Raw genomic sequence first — 23,778 nt, 5'->3', positions numbered from 1 at the left:
CTAGTATTTAAAAAAATACTAGCAAATTGTAATTCCCTGTGACTGATACTCATTAATATTATTAGGGCTGATAACATTGCAAGGCTCTTTGATAATGGTACCTAATCATTCTTCAGTATAATATATAATAATTAAAACAATCGGTTCGCCAAGATAATCTAGTCGCGATAAGGGTTTGCTCGTGCGCCGATCGCACAGTGCGTGGTTTGCCACAATCCACGATGTAATGCTGTCGTGCTCACCTTGAACCGACTGTTGAGTGTTGATATTGCGAACATGGTGCTGTGTCCCCCGTTCAGGTGGTCGTCCAAAGGCGGCTTTAACCTGAGCAACGCTGCACCGGCGGAACCAGACGAGCGACGTGGGACTATCGTAAGTCTATCACTTCTTTACTTACGTGCTGTTGCTTACATTACATACTTACCTACTTTACACACAGGTTTAATATGCTATCTTTTACAAACTTTACACAGGTGCCTCGTATGAAGTGAATATTTATTAAAATAGGTAATTTAGTTTCATGACGAGAGATGTGTTCATTGTTCTGTGGAACTAAGTAGACATGTGCGCCGCGCCGCCGCGCCGCCGCCGCCGACGATTTTTCCACGCCGCCGCCGCCGATAAATTTGACCGGCGTATAATCGGCGTGGGAAATTTTAATACCTATCGTATCTCATTCCATGTTGCGTAGTGAGTAGATAGTGTCAGAGATATAATTTAAAGATTCTTATGCTTTTTCGCTTATTATTTGCCAGTGAACCAAATTAGCATCATTTTTGTCGTTGCGGTGTTAGCTGTGTGATAACGATTTAGCGTTAATTAAAACAAGATCTAGTTTCTGGATCTCAGGTTATTATTTGATATTTTATATTTGATATTTTCGCACAGCTTTTTTGTAGAACGCATTTTGTTTTACATCAATAGTCTCTTGATTGTTAATTTAATCAGTGAAGAAGAAGAATCAGTGAACTAAAGTCAAGAAAATAGCAGGTTCATATACATGCTATTTTCTTCTTAGAATCTCCAGCAAGCTGTCACCACGATTATAATTGCGTATGATGCTGGTGACACGCATAAGGGTCATCATTTATGATAGATATGATTTGATTTATTTTAATACTTTATTTGATTTATTTAGCACATAATATACAATTTCATTTAAAATTACACACGATCAATTCATAGTAATTTTATGGTGATTATCAGCTTCTTTTACTTAACAATATATTATATTTCAATCAAAATTATAAAAGTCAGGATAAAGCTTCGTAATAAGCTATACCTAAACAATTATACCTACTTATAGGAACTTAAATCACCAAGTATCATCACTAAGCTAGCAGTAAAGAAAACAAAGTAGACCTTAATATTCCATAAAACGGGACACTTCAAAGACATTCTGTTGAGCGAATCAACCTGCCAGAGACGTTTACTTTCGAAAACGATGACATTTTTATTCTAACATACATTTCTGTTAAACTTCAGTTCAGACATGTAGTAGATGTAGATGTAGTTCATCATTATTTCATTATTTCGTAACAAATCCTAGGTGAGGCGACAGCGGCTAGGAAAAGTCAATATAGATTTAAGACTTAACGTATAAAGATTTTTTTTGTGTTTTATTTGTATTCCTCTTACAAAGTAAGTAAAAATACTGCCTAAAAGCTGCCTAAAATGTAGCATTTTAATGTATCCTTTTTATTTTCATATATAAACATACTGTTGGTAACCGTTAGGTTAGTATTGGTAATAAATGGTTGCCAAGTGACATGATGGGATATCATCATCATCATCATCATCATCTCAGCCATAAGACGTCCACTGCTGAACATAGGCCTCCCCCTTGGACCTCCATACGTGCCGGTTGGAAGCGACCCGCATCCAGCGTCTTCCGGCGACCTTAACAAGATCGTCTGTCCATCTTGTGGGTGGACGTCCTACGCTGCGCTTGCTAGTCCGTGGTCTCCACTCGAGCACTTTTCGACCCCATCGGCCATCTTCTCTGCGTGCAATGTGGCCTGCCCATTGCCACTTCAGCTTGCTAATCCGGTGGGCTATGTCGGTGACTTTAGTTCGTCTACGGATCTCCTCATTTCTGATTCGATCACGTAGAGAAACTCCGAGCATAGCCCTCTCCATAGCTCGTTGAGCGACTTTAAGTTTTGAGATGAGGCCGATAGTGAAAGACCACGTTTCGGAGCCGTAAGTCATCACTGGTAACACACATTGATTAAAGACTTTCGTCTTGAGGCACTGAGGTATGTCGGACGAAAAGACATTACGTAGTTTCCCGAACGCTGCCCAATGGCTGCCGATGGGATATAATTTTCGGCAATAATTTAGAAAACACACATAATATGTTTTGGATAGCCTAGTAAATACTCAGAAAGCTTTAATGTAGAGTTTCTACAGCCACGTTCTCATGCAGTATCAAAAATTATGCCACGCCGATTTCACGCCGATCACGCCGCCGCCGCCGATGAAAATATCATCGGTCGCCGCCGCCGATGATTTTGCCATCGGCGCACATCTCTAGAACTAAGTAGTGAAACATAACTGTGGCAAATTCAAACGGCAACATTTGAGTTTTCATGTATTTTAATTTCATAAATCTTTGAAACATGAAGCAGGTTTAGGTATTAGGGACCTGCCAACACATTGGGGTGCCTTCATCAGTGAAGAAACCTATGTCATTTTCTTTATGAATAATTTAGATAGTATACTTAGGTAGGTATTTCGGCTTAAACAGAGGATTCATATGGCATGATTTTTTATTCTTTATCTGTTTGTCATAAGAGTCGTATTCAATAGCTACTTGTTTAAAATATGGGATTGATAAGAGAGGTAAAGAAAGCCCCGACTTCAAATCCCTAAAGGAAAATTACCTAAATAATGTATGAAAAATAGGTAGTAAAATATGATCTTAAATGGTATATCTAAAAGAAACAAATCCTACAAAAAACGTACAATAAATACGAGTTAGAATTATCATTTCATTGAGAAAATTGTTGAAAAGTTTGTAAAGGAGTAATCCCCGACTTGGTACAAACAGCAACACTCCTAACTGTACATCGGTGCACCTTATTACAAAAGGCATAAGGTCCACCGATGTACAGTTAACAGTGTGGGCGATGGTACTACGTGTCTATGCCATCGTAACATTTAGCTGCACGTTAGGTACGTAGCTACAACGTATATGTTCAACAGTGCTTTTAGATACAGGCTCCATCATCATAATAATAAATTAAAAGGCCATCGACGTGCACACTAGCGCCACAGCTAAATAATCGTGATTATTTAAATTTAACGAAAGATATTGAAAAAAAAAAGGAGACCGCTACGTACTGTATTGTGTATTTAAGTACCTTTTGAATACATCAAACTAGTTTTTATGTTGATGGATTCGTCAATCTATGCGTCCAAAGTTAAAACGGCCGTTTTTGTTTTGAGTTCCAAGATCGATGAAACCAGCAACGTAAAAACTAGTTTGATGTATTCAAAAGGTACTTAAATACACAATACAGTACGTGGCGGCACTGGCGGCCCCCTTTTTCAATATCATTCGTTAAATTTAAATAATCACGATTATTTAGCTGTGGCGCTAGTGTGTGGGTGTGGTAGGCGCTATAAAAATAATAAAAATTAATAAATAATTAATTAAAATTGTTGTTTGTGCTGGTGCAACTCAGCTGAAACGTCGGAATGTAAGGTACCTACCTAAAAACAATGATGAAATTATATCGCGGTAGACCTGTTTGTGTAATTAAATAGAATAGGTTGTCTGGAAGAGATCGCTAAATAAGTAGCTACGACTTCTCACGTTTATTGTTGGCAGTTATCAACAAGGCAGCATAATTTATTGTCGTTTTATAGATTTTAGGGGGCCCCGATTTCGAAAATGATGACGATTTTGGAATCATGCAGTATGTCATAGAAGTCGTCATGGATGTCGTTTTATAGGTTTTGGGGGGCGCAGATTTCGAAAATGATGACCATTTTGGATTCCAAAATGGCGGCCATGCACTATATCATAAGAGTCGTCATGGATATCGTTTTATAGGTTTTGGGGGGTGCAGATTTCGAAAATGATGACCATTTTGGATTCCAAAATGGCGGCCATACACTATGTCATAAAAGTCGTCATGAGTGTGGTTTTATAGGTTTTAGGGGGCGCATATTTCGAAAATGATGACCATTTTGGATTCCAAAATGGCGACCATGCACTATGTCATAAAAGTCGTCATGGATGTCGTTTTATAGGTTTTGGGGGGCGCAGATTTCGAAAATACTAAGTCGCGTCAAGATCATTTTGAACACCTGGCCCGCTTAGCAACTTCTGCTGCTGACTGTACATATAGCGCCATCAAGTTCGGCTGTTGAACTCGGAGGCGCGATGTTTTCTTTGACATTAATCCTCTTCTCACAAACAATAAACATTGGTAACAAAAATTATTTCTAAAAAAATAGCAACATGGCAAGTGTGAACATTGATTTATGTAATTATTACTTCGTAAAGATGGGCACTACGAAGTGGGGACAGAAAATGGGTTGGTGCGAAAATGGCGTTTTTTAAGTACATGCACATTTCGTTGGTGCGCACGTTCGCTCGACGTTATATGAATATCTTTACTTTTGATATCTTTGAGTTTGAATACTTAAATTTTATCTATCTCCTATCATAAATTACTTAGGTCAGCTTTATGAATTACTCTGAATCCTTTTAGGAAATCACTACGAGTAAAAATGTTTGTCTAATCTAAATTCTTTATATGAAATCTATTATTAACGATACAATTACTTATCTTAAACTTAGATAAGAATGTTAAAAATCACAGCAATAAGAAGCAATTCATACCAAATCCATTTAATGCTTCCGTTCAGTACGAGATTGTGATTGTTTTGACCACTGCCAAAGCGAAGGTAAACACTGTTCTTTGTTGGAAATAGCTAAGATTCTCCAATGGCTCACGTTGTGCATGCTCGTATCAACTCGTTAATATTTCAACATTCCTCATTTATTTGTATGTAATGAAAAGAAAAACAAAATATCTAAGATCCAGATATAATTGAGTCGATTGCAGAGCAAGATATGAGATAAGTATAAAACAATTACGAGGTAGGTACTCTAGGTAGGTAACATGTTTACACGTAGGATTTATATGTTTATATTGTAGTCTGCATACTGTCGCTTAACGTTTGATTACACAAAGTACAATAGGGCAGGCGTTTTATGATTTTAGGTCCCAACGGTTCGTTGATTCTATAATCTATATGTATATAGCTACCTACCGACCAAGTATCCTACCGATATATCTATAAGCAGAAAAAGTAATAGGTACCTAGTCCAATTTATACAAACTATTTTTCAGAAATTAACTGACAATGTCGAGGTGCCAATGCCAACTGTTAATGGTAATGTCCCCAATGGCACTACGGAGCATCCACCACAACAAGATGAAGTCCAACAGCAGGAGCCAGGGACGTCCCCCAAGAAGTCCACCACCAGTTACATGAGCATACAGAGCGGGAGGACCACCTATAGCAGGGATTCCGATTTCGAAATGAATAGTAGAAGTAATAGCAGCACAGATATGAAAACTGTATCGGATTTTATAACCAGACCAGCACATGCTGAACCGCAGCGCAGTGAGCGCAAGAGGGGCATCATCGCGCCACACGCGCCGCTTGACACGTCGCGCGCCAGTGTGGACCTGCAATACATGAAATATGAAAAGGATGAAAAGTAAGAAAATACAATTATGTAAAATACAGCTCTAATACCGATTACGAAGAGGCTTAAAACACCTTGCTTAGACTAGCCTACTTTCGCGAGCAAGATAATCCTTTGCACAAAAGTTAAATTTGTTTGATTAAGTACCCAAGTAGGATTCGTGATACATTAGCATTATGGCCACTATTACTACTATATATTTCTTCAAGAATATGTAGAATTAGGCGGGAATCGAGTCCTATTTAAATACTTCTCCGTTGGTAGAGACATCTAGCGCGCTAGCTTGGATTCAAAGTGCAATTTCTGTTTTACAGATCTGCGGAACAAATAAAAAAAGCAATAATGGCCAATGACTTCCTAAAGAATTTGATGGACGAAGAACTATTAACGATGGTAGTTGAAGCTATGAGCCCACAGGTGTTCCAGGCCGTAAGTCTTATAATCCGTGAGGGCGAGTCCGGGAGTCATCTATACGTGTCTGCCGAAGGACAGTTCGAGGTCCTAAAAGGCGGGCAGGTTGTGAAGAACTTCGGGCCTGGAGAAGCGTTCGGAGAACTCGCTATCTTGTATAAAGCTAAACGATTTGCATCGATACGATGTAAGTGATAAGTTTGTTATGAATACTTTATGACTAACTCGCAGTCTTATGTGTAACAATAAAATCCACGTTAATCTGATTATATGATTATGCTTCAACTGAAAGAGGTGCAATAACGAGGATTTGTAAGATATGACAATCCCCAGACGATTTTTTCCTCAGATACCGTAAACTTTTTGCATTGATTATAAAAACAAACATAATCCACCTTTTAAAAATGTATAATGATAAGGTTTCCGAGACAGGTTACCAATAAATTAAAATCCTAAATAACGAAACAACTGTCTAATTCAAGAATTATCAATATTCCTAGCCAGCTATTTTGGTATCCAGGTATAACAGAGGCCAAAGTATGGACGCTAGAGCGGCGGGTATTTCAAAAGATCATGGTGGGCAGCGGGCGGCGCGAGCAGGAATACAACATGCGATTCCTGGCCTCCGTGCCGCTGCTGCAGGGCATACACCCCATCGAACTCGCCAAGATCTCAGACTTCCTCAAAAGGGTAAGAAAACATGATTAGGTAGGTAATTCAATTATTCCTCAAATAAGAATCTCAATTCTCAAGTAATTCTTGATATTCCGCCTTTGTCAGGTAATATACATACCTAATCGTATGTTACCTAAGCAAAATTTGTTACTCTGCGAAATTAAGGATTAGGAACCACAATTCAGGTGCACACTAAATTCCTTCAGCAGTACTATAAAATTTCGAAACCAGGGACAACAGTTTTATTTTGCAACATGCCTCTTACCTTATTACGGTGCGGTTGCAATCTTCGATTTCAGGAGTTCTTCTCAGCGGGCACGGCGGTCGTGCGGCAAGGCGAACGGGGTGACAAGTTCTACATCATACGCGGCGGCACCGTGGCGGTGACGAAGCGCGAGGGCGAGGGGCCCGACCGGCGCGTGGGCACGTTGCGCCGCGGCGACTACTTCGGCGAGCAGGCGCTGCTGCATGAGGACCGTCGGCTCGCCACTGTCACCGCCGAGCCGCCCGGAGTAGAGTGCCTCACACTAGAGCGAGGGTAAGGTTTACTTAAACAATGCGAGGGAGAGTGCTTGTAAGTGCGTAGGCAAGCTCTAGTGTGGTACCTATCTGCTTCGGCAATTAGACCTTGCTGTGCGAGGACTGTCGCTCTGCCAAGTTTCAACCGGGCCTATCGAGTACCTACAACACTAACCGAGTCTACAGGCAAGCATCGGCGTGTGGGTACCTAATTCACGCCGTATTAACGCCAAATGTACAACTTACCATAATCGATCTTCTTTGCCGTACTTTTAAATTTTAAATAACAAATTGCTTTATTTTATTTCTCAGACCATTCACGGAATTCCTCGGCAACTTAGACGAATTAAAGAATATCAGGCATTCCATCCCTCCGCCACTGGAGCAAAGAAAATCATCTCAAGTTAAGAGCGGTAATCACTCTATACCTAGCCCATTTATGTTTGTGAAATTAATACTAACACAATGCAACGTATGTTTTACAAGCATACAAAACATAAATTCCAATATTTTTAATTAAGGAAGCTGCTTTAATCCCACGTAGATAATTACTATTCTTAGAAGGCGTTTCCGCTGCAATTGTTGTTGCCGATTGTATTATTAACATTCAAGATCCATACAATTTCTCTCGGTAGAGACCTGCATGCCAAATGACTGTAAATGTCTATTAATTAGCAGATTAATTGAATGTAATCAAATAGGTAGGTTATTAGGTGCCTTCTGGATTATAATAAAATGGATTGATGATGCCTTTAAAGAGAATATAACCACTACGTGGATACCTCTACTTTAAGAAATCTACATATGTTAATTAGGTACATAATACCTAAATAGTTGATTCATTTAACAAGTGCGAGTCGGACTCGCGCACGAAGGGTTCCGTAATCCGTACCATAATGCAAAAAACGGCAAAAAAACACGGTCACCCATCCAAGTACTGACCCCGCCCGACGTTGCTTAACTTTGGTCAAAAATCACGTTTGTTGTATGGGAGCCCCACTTAGCGGCAACAGAAATACATCATCTGTGAAAATTTCAACTGTCTAGCTATCACGGTTCGTGAGATACAGCCTGGTGACAGACGGACGGACGGACGGACGGACGGACAGCGGAGTCTTTGTAATAGGGTCCCGTTTTACCCTTTGGGTACGGAACCCTAAAAATGTAGGGGTAAGTAGGTAATATACCTACACCTGTGTTTGAGTCTATTGTAATGGCAGGGGTCTCTACAAGTATCACATGCTTTCTTTTATCAGAATTTGAATACGTGGAGCTAAAAGAGCTTGAGATCGTGGGCACGATGGGCGTGGGCGGGTTCGGGCGCGTGGAGCTGGTGCAGTACAAGCGCGACCCGCGGCTGACGTTCGCGCTCAAGTGCCTGAAGAAGGTGGACATGGTGCAGCAGCAGCAGCAAGTGCATGCCTACAACGAGAAGAACATCATGATGGTCTGCAACAGCCCCTTCATTTGCAGGTAATCCTCAGATTAACCTTTTGGACGCCAATGACCGATATATCCGCACCACAGGTCCAACGCCAAAGACGGATTAATCAGTCACAGACCACAGAGCAACATAGGTAGACCTATGTGCATATGCTATAAAGTTAAATTTCAGATTTCAGTTTTGACACTACGGTGGCATATGGCGTCCGAGTGACAGCTTTTGTATTTGACACGGCGTCGAAAAGGTTAAATATAAATTAGACATAATAATAATAAAATCGACCGGGATAATCATAAAGTATGACTTACGTTAGACCGGGTCGGAGCTTCCGGCGCTTCGTTTTCTATGAAAATCATCACGTGATCACCGGTCATCTGTCATAGAAAAGTAACTGCCGGAAGCTCCGGCCCGGGCCCGCCCCGGTCTAACGTGACTCATTCTTAATACAGTTTTTCTCAAGTTAGGTTTAAAATGGTAATTTTTTGGCACTTAAAAGACCGGCACCGAACAAACATTGGTTTAAAATTCAATGAAATTAGAAGCATAAATTTAATGATAAGTACAAATTATGTATGTGTTCCGTAGAGGAACAGATTAGTATTAATTACTTTCTATGCATATGTAAATAGGTATTTTTCTTACATACAAAGCAACACAATTAGGAAAGAATATATTTTCGTGTACTAGATATTTGAACTGGCAACTGCATTTATCTCAAAAGCCCTTCCGGCGCGACACAACCGCGCCACCTAGCGAGGATAAAAAAACTCTTCGCCCGCCGTTAAAACTAAATGGCCGCGTTCGATCCGCGCTCCGATTAAAATAATTCATATATCGGTTCCCGTCGCTGCGATTTAAGTGAAAATCAACCAGAGACTAATTAGTGACCCAGTGCCCCTTATGGATATATGCAGCTGTCGATAAAGCAGAGGATTTCCCAATCATCATACATAGACCACCACGTGGTACGCCAAGGTGCTGCTGGATTTATGTAAGTTGCTCTCAATTTATCTCGGCTACATAGTTTTTTGATCCGTTCGATCCGGATTTTTCTTTCTCTGGTTGTGTTGCTCTTGTATTTTGCGATTTTTGCGGTATTTCGTACCCAGTTTTTGCGTTTAGACACGTTTGTAGTTCAATTTAGTATTGTCATTGTCGCCATCTTTGTCTCGCAAAATGGTTCCTAACCCTACAGACGGCAATACTGAAGCCGACACATCGTGTATTACACAAGACATATTCGAACGAGATCTAATTCTCGACGAATTAAAGAGAACGTTACAGTTCGCAGCGACAAATACAGATCAATTTCGTTCAAGAACGACAGATTTATCAGTGCATCAGCGAAAGTTTACTAAGATTCAAACTAAAATCGAAAAAGCGTTAATTAAATTGCAAAGCTTCAACAAAGAAGCCAATATTAAGATTCGTAACGATTTTAATGACTTGTATTACGCGATAGTTACACATTTAAATAACCTAAAGGAGGTAGACGTAGAAAGGCGTCGCGCGAGCCGCGCGCTTTCCCCCAACGAAACGCTTAGCAACGATCGTCGAAATTTACCAAAATTATCGCTTCCCGAATTTCACGGCGAACCGACTGGTTGGCCTGCCTTTTTCGATTTATTTCAATCGCTGGTACACAATAACAATGCTTACACGGATGCGGAGAAGTTTAGGTATTTGCTCCTTTCTGTCAAAAACGAGCCACATAATTTAATTAAGTCAATTCCCATAACGGAAAGTAATTATGCAATTGCGCTCGATATTCTAAAATCCCGTTATGACAATAAACGCATTATTGCATCACAACATCTAGATAAGTTGTTCGATATAGATATTTGTTCCGCGCGATCAGCTGTTGCCATGAGAAATTTACTTAATGTTTATCACGAAAATATAAAGGCGCTCGAAGTCATGGATTTTCCGGTTAAGGAATGGGATTTCGTTCTGTTAAATTTATTATTACGTAAGATTCCCGTGAATACGCGAAAAGAATATGAACGTTCCTTAACCAACCCGGGCGAAATACCTAAAGTTCAGGGCCTAATTACTTTCCTCGAACGCGAACTTTCAGCGGAACAGATGATCTCAGTTTCCCATACACAGTCCACTCGAAACAATTCCTTAAGTAGTAAAAATAATACAAATATAAATTCAAATCAAATAACACCCAAGCGTGTTTTTGCAACAAGTACGGCGTCAGCTCAAAGTCGACCTTATGTCGATACAAATAAGGTTCGAGCTTGCTTGAAGTGTAAAGGAATGCATTCCCTCAATAAATGTTTAGAATTTTTAGACCTATCGGTGAAAGATAGATTTGCATTTGTTAAAACAAATAATGTATGTTACAATTGTTTATGCCCCGGGCACGACTTAAGGAATTGTAAATCAAGTTTTAAATGTCGTAAGTGTAATAAACGACATCATACTTTAATTCATTTAGAATCAAACATTCCACAGCCGATTATCAATGAAGCTACGGAATCAGTTGCCGTCTCGCTCGCTCTTACGGAGCAGCCCGGCCCTAGCAGCCCGTCAGCAGTTCACGGCGTGAATGAACAGAGTTTAGGTAGTTTAGGGAAACAACCTAGCACGGTTTTATTATCAACGGCGTTGGTTGACCTTTATTACGAAGGCAACAAAGTTGCGACGATTCGATGTATGGTAGATGGGGGTTTACAAGCAGCTCTGATTACAGAATCGTGTATGCAACGACTCAATTTACCGCCACAACATGTTAGCGAGCCGCTGGTCGGTGTCGGCGACTTGCCGCTGGAACCTAGGGGTACCTTCGTGTGCTCAATTTCGCCTAAGGGCAAACAAAATCCAATCATTCCGTTAGAGGCGTCTATTCTGGCGAAGTTAACCCGTCAAATGCCTAGTGTACCACTAGCACCTCTCGCTGATTGGCCTCATTTGCAGGGACTCGCTTTAGCCGACCCTGAATTTCACAAACCTCAGCCGGTCGACATGATACTCGGCGAGGACATTTTCATGGATATTGTTCGCGATGGCATTGTCAGAGGTAAACCTGGCACGCCCACCGCAATTAATAGTGTGTTTGGTTATTTGCTAGGAGGTAAAGTGAACTTTACTTCCAATGTTTCGACTCCACGCCATACTTGCTTTACGTCGTTTGACAACGACAATCTTCAGAAGTTTTGGGAGCTGGAGTCAGTACCAGAGTTGCGGAGTTACACTCCCGAAGAAAAGCTATGCGAATCCTTTTTTCAAAAGACGCATACGCGTGATGAAACAGGGCGATACGTGGTCGCTCTGCCATTCAAGCCCGATGCACCGCCGCTCGGCGAGTCTCGGCAAATTGCCCTAGCACGATTCCATAAATTGGAATACCGTCTAGAACGTAACCCCCAGTTGAAGGCGGATTATCACGCTTGCCTCCAGGAGTACGTGGATCTCAACCACATGGAGCTCGCGGACGATAACCCCCCCGCTGGCGCGAGTTATTACATACCCCACCATTGTGTGTCAAAAATTTCCGAAACTACACGCACACGCGTAGTTTACGACGCTGGGTGTCGCACGACAAGTGGACACGCGTTAAATGACACTTTGTTAACAGGTCCTAAGTTACACTTAGACATTGTTGACGTTCTTCTAAAATTCAGAGTGCATAACATTGCATTTTGTTCCGACATCAAACAGATGTATCGCAATATTCTTGTGCGTGAAAGTGATAGGGATTTTCAGCGCATCCTTTGGCGCCAATCGCCCGAGGAGCCTCTGCGCGATTATAGGCTTCGTACCGTTACCTTCGGTATAAGTAGTTCCCCTTATCTCGCCTTGCGCACAATTAAACAGCTAGCTCACGACGAAGGTGAGCGTTTCCCGCGCGCCTCCCCAGTCTTACTCAATGACGTCTTTGTTGACGATGTGGTAACCGGTGCAGATACCACAGCCGAGGCTCTCGCTCTGCAGCAGGAGCTGATAGGTATTTGTGCCACGGCCGGGTTCGAATTACGTAAATGGCAAAGTAACTCGCCAGCTATTCTCGCTGTTACGCGATCCCCAGATTCTCATGGTGAGCGGCGCGAAAATGTTCATTTTGCCGAAATGGAAAATGACAAAGGGGTCAAAGTCCTTGGACTTCAATGGAATCCGGGATCAGACTCATTTAGTTTCAAAGTACAAAGTACTTCTCGGGCCTGTACGAAGCGGGCTATTCTCTCGGAAATTGCAAAAATTTACGACCCACTCGGGTTATTATCTCCGGTGACATTGTTTGCCAAACATTTAATTCAATTGCTATGGTTAGCAAAGGTTCCTTGGGACTCCGAAGCCTCTATCGATATAGTTAACTCATGGACGAGTTTTGTTAGCGAGCTCCCGCTCTTATCTCAAATTTCATTTCCTCGTCATATTTTTAATACTGACGACTTCGATTCAATCGAAATTCATGGATTTGCAGACGCAAGTCAAATTGCGTATGCCGCCTGTGTTTATATACGTCTTACGGACAATACCGGTAAGGTTCAAACTTATTTAGTCATAGCTCGAACCCGCGTAGCTCCACTTCGGATTTGCCTTACTATTCCGAAAATGGAATTAATGGGATGCGTGATCCTGTCAAAATTGATAGAAAGAGTAATGCGCATTTACGGTGATCGCATTCGCCCCGATCAAGTGTACGCGTGGTCAGATAGTTCCGTCGCGCTCGCGTGGCTTAAGTCACCCCCGCACGAATGGAAAACGTTTGTCTCTAACCGCACCAGTGAGATTTTGTCCCGTGTCCCGGCGAGCTGCTGGCGTCACGTCCCGTCAGCTGACAACAGCGCTGACCCGGCGTCGCGCGGTCTGCTGCCCGCCGCGCTCGTACAAAATGACTTGTGGTTCCATGGTCCTACATGGCTCCAACAAAGTCACGACTCCTGGCCTATACAAAAACCGGTAGTAAACACAACGGAAGAAAAACGTAATAAAATAAAATCAACAAATATTAATTGCGCATGTGTTTCCACATTGCCTACTTTCCCGGACGATGATACTCTTATTACGCGATTTTCGTCGCTAGGTAAATTAGTTCGCGTCACGGCATTAATATTTCGTTTTTACCACAAATGTAGAAAACATAAACAAACGCTCCCGGAGTACATCACCGTACCAGAGTACCACTTTGCATTAAAGCGACTTATATTGATTACGCAACAACAAGTGTTCGAAGACGACATAAAAAATATCTCGTCAAATAAATCCCCTTCCTTACGTTTGCGGCGTCTCGCGCCTATTCTAGATAGTGAGGGATTATTACGCGTCGGCGGACGTATTCATAAATCATTTTTACCTTATGAATCAAAACATCAATTAATTTTACCTAAAAGACATCCTCTTACAAATCTTATTATTGACGATACTCATATACACGAATTGCATGCCGGTCCGCAGTGCGTGCAAAACTCGCTCTTACAGCGATATTGGATTATTTCAGGTCGCGATATTGTGCGTCTACGCGTGCATCGTTGTATTCCATGTTTCCGCGCACGCCCTACCCGCGTGCAACCTCGCATGGGCATGCTTCCCTCAGTTCGCTTGCGCCCCGCGCGCGTATTTAGTAAAACTTCGTGCGATTTTTGCGGGCCATTTTACGTTCGCGCTAATAAAGTTCGTAATGCAAAAATAATAAAATGTTATGTTGCGGTTTTCGTATGTATGAGCGTTAAGGCTGTACATCTTGAATTAGTTTCCGAACTTTCCACAGAAGGTTTTTTAGCTGCGTTGCGACGTTTCACGTCCCGCCGAGGATATTGTACAGATATATATACCGATTGCGGACGTAACTTTGTTGGTTGTAATAATTACCTTAAAGAATTATACGCGTTCTTACGTAACGATTCGGTCATGAGCGCTCTCAACCAACAAACTTTAAAACAAGGATTAACTTGGCATTTTCAGCCACCGTATGCTAGCCATTTCGGTGGACTATTCGAAGCGGCTGTTAAGAGTTTCAAAACCCATTTATATCGCGTAATAGGTACACAGACGCAAACATATGATTCTATGCACACGCTGACCTGTCAAATCGAAGCGGTACTTAACAGTCGTCCTCTCTGCGTGTTAAGTTCAGACTCTTCCGATCCGTTACCTCTTACGCCGGCTCATTTCTTAATCGGCGAGCCCTTAACGGCCCTACCGGACGTTTCTTTGATCGACGAAAACCCTAGTCGTCTTACGCGCTGGCGCTGGGTACAACAAGCTGTCCAGCATTTCTGGCGTAGATGGAGTCGTGAATATCTCCATCAACTGCAGCAGAGTACAAAGTGGCTTCAAGATCGCGGTCCCGCCATCCGTGAAGGCACTGTTGTTGTGGTATGCGATGACCACTTGCCGCCGTTACAGTGGAAACTCGCGCGCGTTCATGCTGTCCATCCGGGCACTGATCAAGTTAGTCGCGTCGTAACTTTAAAAAGTGGGAACACATTGTTCAAACGACCCGTAGTTAAGGTCTGTCCCTTACCCTTAGAATAATTTCTACAATCGTTACGACTTTTAATGTAAGCATTTAAGTTAGGTATAAGTTTCTTTATCTTGTTGAACTTTCGCATGTTCTTTTAAAAGACACTACGTGTTTTTAAGGTGAGCGGCATATTCCGTAGAGGAACAGATTAGTATTAATTACTTTCTATGCATATGTAAATAGGTATTTTTCTTACATACAAAGCAACACAATTAGGAAAGAATATATTTTCGTGTAGTAGCTAGATATTTGAACTGGCAACTGCATTTATCTCAAAAGCCCTTCCGGCGCGACACAACCGCGCCACCTAGCGAGGATAAAAAAACTCTTCGCCCGCCGTTAAAACTAAATGGCCGCGTTCGATCCGCGCTCCGATTAAAATAATTCATATATCGGTTCCCGTCGCTGCGATTTAAGTGAAAATCAACCAGAGACTAATTAGTGACCCAGTGCCCCTTATGGATATATGCAGCTGTCGATAAAGCAGAGGATTTCCCAATCATCATACATAGACCACCACGTGGTACGCCAAGGTGCTGCTGGATTTATGTAAGTTGCTCTCAATTTATCTCGGCTACAGTATGTTTGCAACTGAATCACTTAGACTCTACATTTCCCCAGACGACGCATTGCCTTGAAAATTTCCAGACTTTGTTTATGATCTGGCTCATCGCCAAAAGTCTAGAGAAATTGCAATGCGTGCGACATTTTTCAGAGAGCCAAGGATTGTAAAATTTTATGACTCAATGCAGCTTCGCCACTACCTATTACAAAGTTTTTAGTAACTTTCTGAATAAGCAATACACAATAGTTAGGGTTGCGATAATTAGTCGGAACTGATAAGGGACAGTGGTATTCTAGAGCAGGGGTCTCCATACTTTTTTTTACCTGAAGAAACTTTCGAGCGGGCCACCGAGGGGGGGTGGTGTATCTGGTTGCTGCTAGGATCACCAGATGGCAGGTCACCACCCACTAGGCCAGACCCGTCGACAAAATACGGGACAAAAACGGGACCAGAAAAAATACGGGACGTGATACGGTGACAGTCCCGTATATACGGGACGTATGGCAACCCTAACAATAGGGCGACTTTATCTCGAACGACACACACGTGCTAAGCGTATTAGGTACAGAATATTATGGCATAAATATTAACACTGTCTTTCCTCGTTCCTCGCTTAGCGCATTGGCATTGCCGTCCAGCGAGGAAACGCGGCCAGTCTTGTGGGCACACTACCAATTGCCAGCGGAATAGGAGATATTTGCAGCTATAATTTAGACCCCTTAGGCCCACTTGCACCATCCCACTAACCCGGGGTTAAGCGGTTAAACCGTTAACCTAGTGTCAAATTGTACTGGTAACCATGGTAACTTTGGAATGGTACAAGTGACGCTTAGATTAAGATAGGTTTAGTTTAGTTTTAATTTGTATATTTGAAAAAACACCGTCTTTTAGACTATACCGCACATTCAAAGACAACAAGTACATCTACTTCCTCATGGAGCCGGTCCTCGGCGGCGAGGTTTGGACCATCCTTCAGAAGCAGCGGTTCTTCCCGGAGGCCACCGCGCGGTTCATGGCGGCTTGCGTCGTCGAGGCCTTCCAGTACCTGCACTCCAAGGATATCGTCTATCGGGACCTGAAGCCCGAGAACCTTATGCTTGATAGACTTGGGTATATTAAATTGGTAAGGGTTATAGTTTTATTCTAGGATTAAAATTTATTTTGTAGTTTCCGCTAAAGCGAAGTCAAATACCTATGCGCAAGCACAATTAATTAAGCCCGATCCACATGCATGATCCACATTGTTGAAGGACAATTTAAGAGCTGTATGAACTAAAAGGAGCAAACGAAGTGGTGTTCTCATTCCGCCACATAGCTGCGTCCCTTAATAGTTGTCCTGGGTCATTCTCTGAGAATATGTCTGGCGGTTGCATCTAAAATATTGCCACGACTCTTTTCATGATTTTTGTATGGATCGCGGCAATTAGACCGCAAACTTATTTATAGAATGACCGCCTTTTTTTTTTTTTTTTTTTTTTTTTTTTTTTTTTTTTTTTTTTTTTTTTGAGGGGAAATGCTTTACGTATACCACCCGGCGCGGGGACGGGCCGGGATGGTTATGTGGGACTCCCTGTTGTGGGCTAATGAGACCCCAGGTTTACCCACTAAAACCCCTCTGTTGCCGCCTCGCTGCTATATGGCGAGGTCCCAGGGACGCCGAAGTACTCTTCCGCAACCTCGCCAGCGGCCGTCCGGAGTCGGACCCGACTCTAGGGGAAATCACCCCTTCACCTCAGTGGGCGCGTTGATTACACATCGCGCCCGCCCACGCAGGGACCTTTGTGTGGGCGACAGACGTCCCCGAGCCTGCCGCCCACAAGTGCCCTTATGGGGGTAACCGGCGGTCGTATGCCAACTGCCGCCGCCCCACGCGCTTGCGGCGCATTGGCTGAGAGGCCGGATCTTCCTCTCTGCTACGCTCCGCTGCCTCCTTCTGCACCATCACGTCCTCGCAGAAGGAGGCCACCGCCTTCCATCGACTCTCCCCACCAAGCATGGCTTTTACCACCGCTGGCAAGGACAAATCTCTCCCCACTACGGCCACGAGTGCGGCCCTCTCATCAGCCCACGCTGGGCAAATGGCCAGCGTGTGTAGCGCCGTGTCTTCGGCATTGCCGCAGTCGTGGCATTGCATAGTTGGTTCCCGTCCCGCCCTCCTACACAGGTATCTCCCGAAGCAACCATGCCCCGAGAGGACCTGAGTAAGGTGGAAGGAGAGGAACCCCCCCTTTCTTCTGATCCATCGCTCCAGAACGGGTCGGATGGCTTCGACGGTCCAGTGACCGGCACTTGGCGCCTCCAATCTCTCTTTCCACTTCTGGAGGAGCACTCGACGGGAATCAAGTCTCCAGCGTCTTACCTCCTCCAGAGGTGGTTGAACCCCCCTGGCCCGCGCCTCAGAGACACGCCAATAAAAATCAGCGAGCGCTGCTGCATCGAGGTCCCAGGGCGGAGTCCCCGCCAACACGCACGCTGCCTCGTGGGATACGGAGCGGTATGCCCTCACTATCCTGACCGCCATAACCCGCTGCGGCCTCCGCAACTGGGCTTGATTTTCGGCGGTCAGGGTGAATGCCCAAATGGGCGCCCCATATAGGGCCATCGACCGCACAACACCCGCGTACAGTTTCCTGCAGCCCACATTCGGCCCACCGACGTTGGGTAGAAGCCGGCTGAGTGCCGACGCCGCTCCAATTAGTTTGGGAGCAAGGCCCTCAAAATGTTTCTTGAACGTCCAACGGCTGTCAAGGACTATGCCTAGGTACCGCATTGTCGACTTGACACCAATGGACGTTCCCCCCACCATTAAGCTGGAACCCGCCGGAGGGGCCTTCCGAGGCCCATGGAAACACAAGGCCTCTGATTTGTTAAGGGCCACCTCCAGCCCCAGCCTCCTGATCCGAGTCACGACCGACGCTACTCCCGCTGTGGCCCGAATTGACGCCTCCCTGAAGTTGTTGCCGCGAGCCGTTACCAGTGTATCGTCGGCGTAACAGGTCACGCTCACCTCCGGCAAGTTGGCCCCCCTCAGCACCCAGTCGTACCCGATGTTCCACAGGAGTGGTCCTAGGACAGACCCCTGTGGAACGCCGCACGACAGCCCCTTCTCCTCCCAAGCACCGCGCGCAGGGTACCTAACGGTTCTATCGGTGAGGTAATCCTCCACCGTCTTCCGCAGGTACTCAGGCACGGCATGGCGCTTCAGTGCCGCCTTGATACAAGCCCAGGGCAGGGAGTTGAATGCGTTGGCGAACCAAACCACCAAAACCACCTCACCCCTGGACACTGCTTCATCCGCTAGAGCCTTCACCCTCGCAATTGCGTCGATCGTGGACCTGCCCCGACGGAAACCGAACTGATGGACACTGAGGTTCGGTCCCAGCCCCTCGAGGTGCCGCACGAGACGAGCAGCCACCACGCGCTCCAACAGCTTACTGGCCTCGTCCAGCAACACTATCGGCCTGTAAGCCGAGGGCGAGTCCGGCGGTCGCCCCTCTTTCCGCAGAAGGACATGTTTTCCCGACTTCCACACACGAGGAAACCGCCCCTGCGCCAAACAGCCGCTGAAAAGCGCTCTCAAGCGCGGCTCGAGTGGGCCCAACGCCAGAACCCAGGCCCGGCCGGGGACTCCGTCGGGGCCGGGGGCAGTGTTTTTGGCTCGGAGCCGGAGCACCGCTGCCCCCACCCAAGTAGCATTGCAAGCTGTATATAAGCTGTATTAAAGTTTATTTGTATACTATAAGCTGTACAGTTAGGCTGTACAAAGGCTGTATAAGCGCTTATACAGCCCTTATAAGTAAAAAAAGGGCCCAAATTATACAGCCTTTGGCGTTATTAGAGCTGTAGAGTAGCTGTATAAGCAATACATAAGCTGCATAATAGCTGCATTACAGCTATATTTCGGTGTAACAGGAAACCTTAACACTACAGATAATCTCTTATAAGTACGATATAAGAATATAAGTTTTAAATGAGTTATAAGAAAGAATTACAAGAGAATAATAATCATTTAAGAAACTAAAATGTCTTAATCTTGTTCATTCGTAATATAGTAATGGCGACAATAAAGTGGTATAGTGGATGGTAAAAGTAAAAGTAAATATTATACAGGACTTGAATGGAATTTTACATTATTGGTAAGTGCGGATTATTATTTATTGTGAACCTGTGTATCTTTTCTGGCAAAATATTTACGCGCCTGCAAAATAACAAAGAGAAACCATAAGGAAAATATCAAAAATCGGTAAAGTTACTGTTTGTTTTTAAGGTTAGAGTATCAAAAATATTTATAAATATTAATTCTAAGGCTAAACAATTTATTTTAGCTGGTAATCATAACACGGCGTTAGTCTGCTAAATATTTGCAAGTATTTCTTTAATTATATTTACAAATACGTTTTCTTTTTCTTGTAAAATGGCGACAATTTTTAAACAGCCTACAGGATAGTTGGAGAGCATTATAATCTTAGTAGCTGTGCTGTGTAATAAATGGAGTGTCTTTTACAGCTTTTGTAATTAAAACAGCTTTATAATAGAATATTTGTATTCGTTTGGCTGTATTTCGGTTCTCCGTACATAAGTTATAATTCTCTTTAGAGATCCGTATAACAAATAAAAACCCTGTACTGTAACTGTCATTCATTAAAAACATTCGTAAAAACTAAAAAACTAAAACTAGTGCCTACGTCAAATCATGGGATTAGTTGTCAAGCGGACCCCAGGCTCTCATGAGCCGTGGCGAAATGCCGGGATAACGCGAGGAAGAAGAAGACTGTAACTGTCATATATTCCTTTAGTTTTATAATACACTTATTTTCAGAAATCATTACACTACTATACTTATACGAGTGTAAAATTACGCCAAAAGATTGTTATAAGCGACTCTATCAGTAATACAGATAAAAGCTGTACTATAGCTGCTATTTATTCATTTGGTTTTATAATACCCTTACAGACAGAAGTTATACAACTACTATTCTTATAGGAGAGTAAGATTACGCCATAAGAAATAGCTTTAAAACGGGGTTGACAGATACATTTGTACAGCTACAAGTGCCAAGTGATACTACAATACAGCCTGTATACAGCTTTTACGATAAAATTAGCTTGTAGTGTTTCATAACACTTAATGTTTTAAAACGGAGTTGACAGATACTTTTGTACAGCTAAAAGTGCCAAGTGTTACTACAATACAGCCTGTATACAGCTTTTACGATAGAATTAGCTTGTAGTCTCTCACAACACTTTTAGTTTTATAGTAGATTTTTTATATTCTGATAAAGCACCCCATGCTTCCGCAGAATCCTTTATAATGATTTTATACAGCTTGAGCTGTATAATGTCTGTAAAGTACCTTTTATACAGCTTAAATCTTTTCTGACACTCTTATACGTCCCTTAAATCACTCTAAGTTCTTAATTGGCTGCTATATTGATGTTGCCGACACTTCCATGCTACTTGGGCAGTTCACCCTCCGTTACTTCCGGCGCCTCACCCACACCTCCTACGTTAACCCATTGTGTAAAAGTCTGGATTAAGATTTAAAATATGACGGAGGCAATCCAATAGGTACCTACTTAATGCGAAATAAACCTAGGCAAGGTTTCTGTCTTGGAAACATATGTCAATTACACGAGGAATGAAATGACCTATTACGGTCTCCGTTTAGTAGACATATGACTATATCACATTAACGTTATCGTTTTCGTTAAAAACTTACTGTTTTTATTTATTTTGTAGGTCGACTTCGGATTTGCGAAGCAACTTGACCCAAATGTCAAGACGTACACTTTTGCCGGCACGCCCGAATACGTTGCTCCAGAGATAGTGCTAAATAAGGTAAGATACATACCTACATACATATCTACAGTCGCATATAGCATACAGTCAGATATATCGGAGCCTCTATGTCAAGGCGTTAGAGTGCATGTTCAGATATTGTGAACACCTTGGCCGCTCCGATACCTAGGTATATCTGATGGCGATTGACACACCTAGGTACCTACTTGTACTTACAAACGGCAGTAAACCTAAACACTACAAATGCGTCAATCGTGTCTGTTGACTGCCGCGAGGTATATTTATTTTTACAAGCATTTTATTACTTATTACCTTAATCGAGTATATTTAATTATTTATCTGCAGTTGGTTTCAAATCAAACCTTTCGAGATGGTTTTATACCATTTCCAGTGATTCGACCTAATATGTACCTACCTACTTGAAACAAAATAATGATCCCTCTCAGCGCTCCAAAAATGCAGCAAAACAGTCGTGATCAAAAATGTTGATTAAAAAACCTTGTTTACGATTACGATTTTCACACACAGTATCAACCGCCAACTCATCGAGGATTCTTAATCAACCCAAACTCGATGAGGTTGCACTGTATTTCCGTCCTTCGTCCTTGCGTAAATCAACTTAATAACTTACCTTATAATCTAATATCATCTGATTCAGCTCCAGTACCAAGAGCTCATATAGGTAATAGATAGGTACCTACAGCTTGGTTGATGTATCAGGGCCACGACCGCGCCGTGGACTGTTGGGCCCTCGGCGTGTTCATTTACGAGCTGCTGGTGGGCAAGCCGCCGTTCCGCGCCGCCGGCAGCGACCACATGAAGACGTACACGCTGATCCTGCGCGGCATCGACGCCGTGCCCTTCCACCCCCGCGTGCCCAAGTCCGCGCAGATGCTGGTGCGCAAGCTGTGCCGCGCCGTGCCCGCCGAGCGGCTTGGGTACCTGAAGAAGATGATGGACGTTAAGAATCACAAGTATGATTTTTTTTACCCTAAGGACTTATCATTATCATCAACGTCGGTTGATAACGACGATGTATGGTTTTTTAACCGGCGAAATTCGTTTACGCTTAGCTACATTGAAAAACCAGTAATCTTGAGTGTTGTGTGCCGACCGAGTGACAATCCTAGTATGCAAAATTTTTAAGTAAATCAAGATCGAGTGCGGGTAGTTCGAAAAACTCGCGCAGCTGATGTTGATGTCAACTGTCTATCTTCGAGACGAAGACAATGTCGTATTCGAAACGTCGGAGTAATTTTCAAGCTTAGTTATTCGTGAACTAAATCAGGGTGTGACGACGACTGTTTTCCCACAGATGGTTCCTCGGGTTCGACTGGGAGGCGCTGCGCGAGCGCAAGCTGAAGGCGCCGCTGGTGCAGCGCGTCGCCAGTCCCACCGACCTCTCCAACTTCGAGAAGTACCCTAAAGAGAAACTACCTCCGGACGAAACTTCCGGCTGGGACCTTGAGTTCTAGAACAAATTGTTTCTAATGTGTGAATAAAAACATTATTAGGCCCTTTGCTGAAGCGGTTCAATTCTTTATAGATACCATCTAGATTTTTTTTTACCAAGTATGAAATAAACATGTAGGAATGAAATCTTGAAATAAGATGTGAATACAGACGACATCGTGAATTGGGCTAGGGGTTTCTATGTTTCTACGGAAATAAAGGGTTTAAGTAGGTAGAGTCTGGTATAGGGCCGGCAATTAAGGTAGAACGAAACTCATCCAACAAACAATGAATATGGCGTACTTATGCATTTTTAATTTAATTATTAACGTTTTAAAATTGTGGTTATTACAGATGTTTATTTTTAATTTAGTTCCAAGTTGTTTCATTTCTCCCAAAGTAAACCGACGTATACAGGAGGAATTTTGTATAAGTACGTAGTTTTTGACTGATTCCAAACCAAACAATATCCATATTTACATACCTAACCTAACCCAAGTTTGTTTTGAATTTCATCAAAGTAAAACCGCTAAAATGTGACAAAAAATACCTTCTTGAAGCCACACTGCGCTTGTTTCTGGATTTTGTGTTACGCACAATTATTGCAAACTGTTAGTTCAAACCCAGTCCTATAATACGTTCACCAAGATAGGTACAAAATGCTCCCGGCAGCTTTGAAAACGAAGCGAGAGTCGAAGGAAAGCCGG

The 23,778-nt window shown here is 43.0% G+C and overlaps 1 protein-coding gene across 1 annotated transcript; it reads left to right on the top strand.

The window, feature by feature from the left end:
* Nucleotides 1-2: 2 nt before the first annotated feature.
* On the top strand, nucleotides 3-23,443 carry LOC134792814 (cGMP-dependent protein kinase 1-like). Its single transcript, XM_063764192.1, has 11 exons — nucleotides 3-372; nucleotides 5,370-5,743; nucleotides 6,046-6,329; nucleotides 6,663-6,832; nucleotides 7,117-7,355; nucleotides 7,649-7,749; nucleotides 8,593-8,809; nucleotides 16,712-16,943; nucleotides 21,560-21,658; nucleotides 22,340-22,593; nucleotides 22,935-23,443. Exons 1-11 carry the CDS (start codon nucleotides 277-279, stop codon nucleotides 23,092-23,094), a joined length of 2,226 nt encoding a protein of 741 aa, XP_063620262.1. The 5' UTR covers nucleotides 3-276; the 3' UTR covers nucleotides 23,095-23,443.
* Nucleotides 23,444-23,778: the final 335 nt, after the last annotated feature.

Source organism: Cydia splendana, chromosome 8, assembly GCF_910591565.1.
Source record: "Cydia splendana chromosome 8, ilCydSple1.2, whole genome shotgun sequence".
Lineage (NCBI taxonomy): Eukaryota > Metazoa > Arthropoda > Insecta > Lepidoptera > Tortricidae > Cydia > Cydia splendana.
The sequence above is the reverse complement of the archived record's forward strand: the minus strand, read 5'-3'. Positions and strand labels throughout refer to the sequence as shown.

Coding starts and splice junctions, on each gene's coding strand:
- LOC134792814 (XM_063764192.1), top strand. CDS start 277: ATGGTGCTGTGTCCCCCGTTCAGGTGGTCGTCCAAAGGCGGCTTTAAC. Junction 373..5,369: donor ACGAGCGACGTGGGACTATC/GTAAGTCTATCA, acceptor ACTATTTTTCAG/AAATTAACTGACAATGTCGA. Junction 21,659..22,339: donor CAGAGATAGTGCTAAATAAG/GTAAGATACATA, acceptor TTGATGTATCAG/GGCCACGACCGCGCCGTGGA.